The sequence below is a fragment of the Cariama cristata genome, unplaced genomic scaffold (assembly GCF_000690535.1).
Source record: "Cariama cristata isolate BGI_N322 unplaced genomic scaffold, ASM69053v1 scaffold6172, whole genome shotgun sequence".
Classification (NCBI taxonomy): domain Eukaryota; kingdom Metazoa; phylum Chordata; class Aves; order Cariamiformes; family Cariamidae; genus Cariama; species Cariama cristata.
Genome location: NW_009605430.1, coordinates 142962 through 152269, shown reverse-complemented (window position 1 = coordinate 152269; position 9308 = coordinate 142962). Strand labels below are relative to the sequence as shown.

General features: G+C 47.4%; 1 protein-coding gene across 1 annotated transcript in view; it reads left to right on the top strand.

The window, feature by feature from the left end:
• LOC104158326 (voltage-dependent N-type calcium channel subunit alpha-1B-like) overlaps positions 1-9308 on the top strand; it is a gene marked incomplete at both ends in the record, with an annotated part of 179320 nt that overhangs the window by 27268 nt on the left and 142744 nt on the right. Inside the window, one exon of the mRNA XM_009695941.1 lies at positions 4990-5093. Within this exon, the coding sequence (XP_009694243.1) occupies positions 4990-5093 (104 nt within the window). The remainder of the gene's footprint in view (positions 1-4989; positions 5094-9308) is intronic.

The window sequence follows — 9308 nt, the reverse complement described above, 5'->3', positions numbered from 1 at the left end:
AGCAGCATTTAATAGCTTATTCAAATAAATTATTTATACACGTGTTATCATTCCCTAATTCGCGTGGTCCTTGGTATGCGCTGAATGGGGTTGTGGGCAGGGCAGAGTGTTGGCAGGTCTTCTGTTTGTACCACCGAGGAGAAGCGGTCGGCTTTGGATTGCAGATCCATGGGGTCTCCGATTCACCCCCAGGGCATACCCTTAGTACGCCAGTTCGCTCGCTGGCTGCCGGTCGGTGGCTCACACGCCTAGGGATGTGGGAATCCCCTGTCCCTCTCACCATGTGGAATACAGATTTAGGTTGTGTTGCAGAAGCCGGAGGAGAGTGGGAGGTTGTGGGCAACTGTGCTGTCTGCTTAGAGAAAAGATGGGGGACAGGACTTTGGGGATTTTTCTATGTTTGACTTGCTCTAATTTGCAGTCTGTAAATCTCCTGTTGAGTAAAGGCAGTCACTTGCCTGTTCACGAGGCTGTGTGTAAACCAAATTTCACTTAAATGTGTGTCTGTTATTTTGGGATTCCAGAACCAGGATCTCATCACTGATACGCATCGTGATCAAGCAACCCTGGGAGAAACTGCACAGGCTTCCCTTCCTTGGGGGCTGCTGGGTCTTTTTTCTGCAGGGGCTGTCGTAGTTTTCCCAGTAACTCCCCTGTGCTGACAGAAGCCTCTGGCAAGGAAACACTGCGGAGTATTTACATGCTCCTTCCCCTACCAAACCAGCTCCTGCTCCCTTTGATCAGCCCCGTTTGAAGTCAGCGGCGTGTGGGATTCGGCCGTGAGGCTGGAAGGCTGCGAGGCTCCCCAGCGATGCCCCCGCCGCGGGGAGCACCGAGCTGAAAGTAGGCAGGGTCCCTGGAGAGCCGGCGTTGTGCTGCTGGGATGGCGATGGGGGTGGGCTGGGAGAAGGATGTTGGAGCAGGCAGGGCTTCGCTGACCATTTCATGGTGATGGGATGAGGCTGGCTGGAGCAGAGCTGCTTCTGGTCTCGCAGCAGCAAGAAGCTCCAGCAACATGAGAAACTCATCTCAGGGCAGCCAGGCACAAGGGCTCTGTGTCCCCATGTGCCCCGGGAACATGGGCCATGGCCAGGGCTGCAGAAAGGAAGATGAAAGGTTGTACAAAAGCATCTCTGGTCTCTGCAGCACATTGCGAGCAGCAGTAGGCTGCTTTCAAGTCAATTGTTTCAAAACATACCTCTAAATGAATTAATAATTAGATGCAGCTGCCATCTTGTTAACATAACGAAGCAGTAGCCTAACAGCTCTCTGAGTCTGAGAGACAAAAGCGAGTGTTAATCCTGGCCTTTCTCTGGTGCTGGACAAGTCACGAAAGGTTTGGTTGTGGGAAGTATCTTGTGCTTTGCTGGAGTATGCTCCATTCTCTTTGGCTGTATTGGGAGCTCAGGGCATCAATCTCCCTGTGTGACAGAAGCCTTTTAGCTTCTGCTTTTGTTACAGGTGACAGTATTCACCCACCTGTCTCTGTATCTCTATAAAGAGGTGGCCGTGCTGTCGCTGCTTGGGGATGCTGGTAACGTGCTTGGTGCTGTATGAAAGGGAGGAGAGAGCCCCTAGGTGCTTAAAGCCAACTGTGCAGAGAGTCAGCACGTAAAGGTTGTGCTTTGGCATCCAGCTGTCACCTGGACACTCCTGCTGAGCAGTGGCATCAGGCTCCAGGGCAGATGATGAAGCACAGTCACATGGAAGGGGCTAGAAGGATGCTGTTAGGGATTTAAGTTAGACTTTTAGCAAAAAACCCAAAACAAGCAAAGAAACAAAACAACAAAAAAGATGAAGGGACAAGGAAGCAGCAACTGTGAAGAGGCGTGGTGGGTGCATTTTGATATAAGTGCCAGGTCAGGGGGTGGAAGCAGGTTGGAGCTGAGCAGAGGTTAGGCAGTGGGAGCCGTGGCAGCTGGGCTTGTTGGGCAGGGCCCTCCAGGGGCTGGACAGTTTGTATGAGCTTTAGAAGCCTGAGGTACAGATCTCCGGTCTCCCCTGCAACCCTGAAAGTGTCCCTTAGACTTCCTGTGCCTCAGTTTCCCCACTGTGCAGCACCTTGCCTGTGAGAGTCTTGTGCTGTCAGGTTTAAGGGACATGAGCTCTTCAATGCCAGTGCCCGGGGCACTCCTGGAGCAAGGCTTTGGTGTGATGTGGGCACTCTTCAGGGGTGCTGGTGAGGAGGCCCGCGGTTGTTACCAACCAGTGGGTTCCTTGGCTCCTGAGCAGCGAGGGAGCCCTCCCCTAAGCCCTTGCTACCTTTGGATGTAATTCTGGCACATCGTGACAAGTATTTCATTTTGCTTTCTTCCCTGTCGGGTTAGACCTGGGGTTAGGATCAAGTAGCACTGACAGTCAGCCAGGCGTTACACCAGTGAAATGTTTTAGCTGGAACATAAAAATTGATTTGACCTCTTGGCTCATCTTGCTTAATGAGCAGCCCTGGAGCTGCTCGGCACAGCCAGAGGTGCCTGGGGGACTCTGGGGGCTTTGCTTGGGGGACTCTGGGGGCTTTCCCTGGAGGAGAAGAGTTTGGTTTTCCTGGCAGCAAACAAGTTTGATTCATTAAAGCATCTCACCATGGCAGAGCCAGTGCCACAAACTGTGATTGGGTTCAAGCACACTTGGGAGCGCTGGGAAAGATACTGCACATCTGTGAAGGCTCTGCTTTCTCAGAAAAGCTTTTCTGTTGACCCTTTTGCCTGATGTTTTAGCCTCTAGTTTGTCCTGGATCCCTGTAGGCGAGGCAGAGCAAACACAGCGAGTCCCTGCCCTGCCCTGAGCATAAGGTAGTCTAGCACATGCTCAGAGGAGGGTGGTTAATTAGTCGTATTTCAGCACATTTAATTTTTAAGGACTTTGATCGTGGTATGGAATTGTGGGTCTGTCGCCAAGTTTGGGCTTCAAATGAATAAAGAAATGATAAACGATCATTTGGCAGCAATGAACCTGCTGCACTCTCTTTGCATGTTTATGTGGTTTCCCTGCTCCCATCTGTTCCCTTCTTCCAGCTCTTCCTTGTGGGTTGGCTGCCGGCAGTCCCCAGCCTTGCCGAACGGGATGCGCTTGCTCCAGCTGGAGACATGAGGGCTGCCACCTTGGTCGACAAAATGAGAATTGAAGAACAGCCTCTAAATATAAAAAACATGGCTTTTGCTCCAGTAATCCCAGGAGAGCAGGCTGGGGCTGTACCAGGCACTTTCCCCATGCGTTGGGGAAGATGCATTGAGGACGAGGGTCCTTGTTTCCTCTGAACCCATCTGTAGAGATGTGGTGCAGCAGAACAGGGGAAGGAAATAGCTAAAAGCAGAGAGAGAGGAGTGGAAAGACAAAACGGTGAACGAAGAAGAGATGCTGCTGGGGTGGTATGACGGGTATTGCAAAAGGCATTAAAGAACTGCACCGAGAGATTGGGCTGCGCAGAGTTTGCCCTGTGTTTCTGCTCTCATTGTCCCAGCCTGTTTTCTCTTCAGATTAATTTGTCTGTCACATGCTGGTTTTGCCTTTAGCAGGGATGGTTTGTGGTGATGTTGGTTAGTCCCTGTTCCTCTTGGGTGAATCGCTGATCAACTGACACAGATATTTCTGAAAATGTTTACTATTTGGAGAAATGCTTGTCATGTGTTTGATCCGGAGTATGTTCCTTGAGGAAGAATTTGTGCAAATATGCACCACATTAAAAATGTTGCAGAAGGTATTTACTTACATCAGCGCTGTAAATGTTATTACCTGTAAGAAATGCTATGACATCGATTCCTCACATCACGTGTTGGTTTTGCTTGTTTATTGGGTGACTTCTACTTATGCAGAGACATTTTGAGGTGGCATCAAGTGCACGCATGGCTGAAATAAAGCATGTTTAATGCACCTCTTTCTGTGAATCCTTCTGCAAGTGAATTATGCTTGCAAATATGATTTGGAATAATGACCAAAAAGCACCACAGGTAATAAGTAAAAGGCACCAGTATCAGTGACAATTAATGCATTTTTTGGCAAGTTTGTGTTTGAGAGCGCTTCTCTGTGGTCTCTGCCAGCCTCTGCAGTCGGGCAGGCAGGTGAGCTCTGTGCTCGTGTTATTCTTTACCCTCTGCAGGAAGAGGGAGGAGGAGAAGAATGTCTTTGGGTCTTGTCTTTTCTTTTTGCTTCCCTTTTCCCCTCCCTTACACCCGACATCAGATTCTCAAATTGCTGCATTCTTCACTCACAAGAGAAGAATTTGCATTTTTCTCGGTACTTGGCTTCAGTAAATGGCCATGTGGCATTTTACTTTTCAGCAGTTCCTTAAAGAGCTCCCTTGTGGTTGAAGAATGCAGAAACTTTGTCATAAATGAAACCACCACCCTTCCTTCCCCTTAATCTAGACTGCTGCTTACTCAGGGAGCCTCGTTTAGATGACAGAAGCTCAAAGTGCTGAGTAAGCAGGTGTGGAATTGCAATCACTCTGAAGATGCCTCGTTTTCTTGCAGACTTCTTGTCTTCTCCTGCTCTGTGTGTATGCACAGATTCTGGGCACGGTGCCACCCTCTGCCTTAATTGCAGCACAGATTAACGGAAGGCTGTGGTTCCCTCCCGTTGTTGTGTGTCTCAGTTCAGATGTAAATACGACACTGATGCTCAGCACGTGGGAAGTCAGAGTTGGGGTGGGGAGGGAGGAGGCTGGCGTAGAAAGCCTGCACAGAGGGAGGTCACTTAAAAGTGTGTTTAGACCCTGCAGCAAGGTCAGCTTGGAGCTGTGGAATTAGATGAATCTTCTCAGGGGAGCTGATGACAAATCTTGGTGTGGACGGTGGGATAATCGGCTTGGTTCATGAGTTCTTTTGCTTGTGTTTTAACTGGTGAACATAACAGAACTAACCAGCACGTCAGTGGTGGACAGCCCTAGGGAAATCTGAGAATCTCCCCTGCCCTCTGACCTGCAGTTTCTGTATGGTATTTTGTTTCTGAGGTGAATTAATATTTTCTCTCTCCCTTTTTCTTTGTTTCCAGACGAATGATGCTGCAGGAAATACCTGGAACTGGCTTTATTTCATCCCTCTCATCATCATTGGCTCTTTCTTCATGCTCAACTTGGTGCTGGGCGTCTTATCAGGGTAAGATGTTAGTGACTTGGTTGTCTTCACCTGGATGTGAAAAGGGAAGACGTGTTGGTTTTAGCATCGTGGGAGGATGTAACTGAAAAAGAGAAGAAGGGGCGATACATCACACTGTACGTTGTCCTCCTTCACACATTTCCTACCCTGTCCTTTCCTTGCAATGAGGTAGCTCTATAAGACTAAAGAGCCATAGGATGGGGGATAGGTTGGTGAGCAATCACTAACTGAGATGATTCTGAATCCAGACCCAAGAGTTAAGTGAGCTCCCTGTAATTATACTGACTTGGGCCTGTGCAGCCAACGCTTACTTGTGCATCACCTTGAAAACCCATCAGGAACCCACTGATGCCAGTATAAATACTTCAGGGCTGGAGCTGGACATCAAAGTGTTCAGAATGCATTTAGTGTAACTGTGCAGCATGGAGAAAGGGCAAGCTCAAACGATAGACAATTAGAAGATCTCGGGGTTTTGTTTTGTTGTTTGGGGTTTGTTTTTGTGGTGGTGTGGTGGGAGTTTTTTGTTTGTTTGTTTTTGTAAATCTCTAGCTGTTTAAGCCAATGTCTGGATTTTGGGGACGCGCTGGACTCTTGATGTTCAAATCTTGTAGGTCAGCCAAGGATTTGGTGTTTGTTGCATATGAGTTTTGGGTTTGGGCCATTGTAGAGATCAAGCTGCCAGGTTTGAAGCCTGGCTGGAATGTCTCCAGCATCTGTAGAAATTTGATTTGGAATTAACCACCAGACTCGTATTAATGGTTTGCAAGCTCTTAGACTTTGGCACCTCATTTGGCACACAGTTTCTTCTTAGCCCGTCCAGGTGATCTAGATTATATGGATCTATACAGATCTGGATTTATTTCTGGCTCTTGGCGGCAAAGGAAGAGAGAAAAGAGTTAATGTTACTGGGTGGTACAGGCTGCACATTTGCTCTTTGTCTTTAAGTTTTTTTTTTTTTTCCAAAAAACAGATTAATGCTCAATTTTATTATTTTGTTAAGGATCCTCATCCTCTAAGCCCATGCTGGGGGCAGGAGCAGGGAGGCAGCAGCGCAGTTTTGTTTGAGGGCTGAGAGACGTGCTGCTACAAGAGAGGGTCGTGGGGGAGGCTGTGTCGTGCTCTTTGGTGTTCCTTCAGTCCGGGAATAATGGTTGTGATCAATAACCGATCAAAGCCATTCATCAGACATCCTCTTGTATCAGAGACTTTGTAAAGGAGGGCTTCGTGACCGTACTTGTCTGACGTATGATTTAAAGCAAGCACCAGAGCCAGGGCTCAGTGTGGTTCCTTAGGTAGTTCGTCTTTCTCGACCCGCAGTGGGGTCAGCCCACGTTGGCTGAAATGATCCTTGGGATTTAAGACAAAACTCAGAAGCCTGCAGGCTCCTGTTCCTTTGTGCTGGATTCAAATGTGTTTGGTGACCAAAAGATGGAGACCTCTGTCTGGCTCTCCTGAAAGCCTCTTGTTCCTTGGGGCAAAGTATGAATATTTATATAAATGTGTATCTTCTATTCAAAATGCGGCTCTGTGCATCACGTTTCTCTTTGTTAGTGGTAAGGATGACGATATTTTCTTCACACAGGGAAGCTTTTAAATTCTATTTTGCATAGTGGTTTGACGTCCTTGGCTGGAATAATTCCTGGGGAGAGGCTGAAGAGAATAAACATCGTAGCAGAGGTGTTGACCGCACTGCTCAGCAGGCTGCTGGTGGGCTTGCAGCTATTGAGCAATGAAGGAAACTGGGTAAAGCCGAAGGGACTGGTGATGAGAAAGCACCAGAAAGATGGAAAGACCTTCTGAAGGCAGAGACTCTTGTCATTGTATTCTCTAGCCAGAGACTGTTGTCATTATATTCTCTAGCCAAAAGCCCCAGACAGCACTGTAGAAAAAAAAGAAATTTCTGCTGGAGATTATTCTTTGCATGGGTTTCTGCACGGAGAAATGGTCATTGGCCAATGCGCATTGACTTCCATGGGGTACAGTTTCACTCAAGGACATGATGCCATCCACGTCCCACTGACAGAGTCACCTAGCAACTTCTACAACGGAGACTCTTGGCAGTGTCCCACATTCCTGTTTCAATACAACAAAGTTGATTAAGGATTAGGGGTTCTACAAATAGCCTGTGAACAGGGTTAACTCAGCAATCACTCATCTGCTTCTTATTTTCATGATCTGTGTACCTCATAGCCTTTAATAGTATCCGTGCTGTAACCTGGGGGTGATGTAGTGCTCTGCTCTCCTTCTCTGCCCATTACAGAGAGGGAACAGCGAGGTAGGAGGAGGGGATGTAATGCCCCCAGGAAACAATTGCAAAGCTGACATTAGGTCACTGGTTTCCTAGGCTTGTGTGCGACCTTCGTTACTGTCCTCTTTCACAAAATCTGTGTTGGTCAGGTTGTGTTTTATTTTCCAATACTTTGCCATAGACATCATCAGCATTAGGGGGTTAAGCCTCAGCATGCCACTCTGTGCCTTGGAAAGCCACAGAAAAAAACTTTTACCTGAGTATTTTTCATTGCTGTTATTTTTGAGCTATTTCGCCTCACCCATTTGTGTTCCTCAGCAGGCAATGAGGAAGGTCCAAATTTCTGAAGTAGGTATGCTGGTGCTATCACAGATTAAGGCAATATAAGTAATCTGAAATGACAAGTTATTGAGCTTTCTACTGACACTAGGTTATACAGAGTTTTGCCATAATTCTTAATGGAATTTTCTGCCTTTATGTAGTTATTTGTGATACCATGTCAACACTGGGCAGACACCTAATATGAGTGGGCTTAGCTCCTGGGTTTATCTGTTTGAGCAGGGTAGATAGATGGACCATGTTAGGATCCCGACTGTCATCTGCTAGCAGAATGTGGAAGTATTTGCATTGCAAATGCAACAGAAGAGATGATACCTGTTTTAAAATAAAGAGTAAACAACCTTTCCCCTCTGCTCATTCTTCCGGAATTGTAATAAAAGCAAAGGCAGCGAAGTGACAGGTAGATGTGGAAATTTGTCAGTGTTGGTAAAAACTTGGTATAAAAATAACCCACAGTCTTGGGCCACAGTTGATATGACAAAAACCTCTGAGTATCTGGCTAAAGATGTAATTAAAAGCGCGTTGACTTTGTAATTCAGATTAAATGAGACTCTGCCCGCTGTAAAGTGCATCCTCCTCATGCGTGATGATCAAAGCACTGCCAGTGCTGTTGTCACCAGTTAATATTTAAATACCCGCCCCAAACGACACGCTCTGCCTTCTGTTCCTTTCCCCTCTCTGATGCAAGCGCCGGGGCCCCGCCAGCAGAGCTTGGCTCAGCTTGTGCCACCCAATATCCAGATTGCTCCAACGATCCTAGGACGTGGGGTGTGGAGTTATTGCAAACATCTTATTTTGCATAGTGCAATAGGGATGTTGGGCTCCCCTGTGTCTTTACAAAAGGTGCATATTGCAGTGGATGCTGCACCATACCTGCTCACCACAGTGGTAAAGGTTGGGTCTCTGACCGGGGACATTGGTAGCAGCTCCCCTCTGCCAGGATGCACATCACAAGCAAAGACAGGTCGTGCTGTTCTCTACCTCTGAATACGGTAGGATTTAGAGTTTTCCTGGAGTACCGCAGTGGTCATAGGTACGAAAGTGAACTGTAGTTGAAACAGCTCCTAAAATCCAGGAACTGCCTTTGCTTGTTGACAGAAGATATGGGGCTCTCCCGCAGGAAGGCAGCATCCCGTTTGCTGTGGAGTAGTGGTACTGCAGGTTTGTGTCCCTTGTTGGGGATTTTCCTCTCTACTCCTCGCTGTGTATTCCCCTTGCTTTCTGTTTTCCCTCTGGTCCTCAATCCCTCCATGAGCTGATAAAACTCAGCAGACCTGCAGAAATCTATACAGCGGAAAACCCCAGATTATTTTCTTCTGGAGGAGCTTTTATTGAGTGCCACAGCTGATTCAAGAGAAGATCAGGACTGTATAGGGCCAGGTGAGCAGAATCAGGAGCAGAGATTTCTCTCCCCTTTGATAGCATTGAGACATTTGGTAGGCTCATTTGCTTCTGCACATGAACTGTAGAGGTCTGCCCGCTTGATGAAGGTGGGCAGTGTTCTGCCCATCCATGTGCTGGGAAGCATGTTGGGGTGACTGCCCAAGCCTGATACCTGCCTAATCACAGACACAAAAAAAGGGAAGAGAGAAATGTTAAAAAAAAAAGAAAAAAAGAAGAGATTAGAC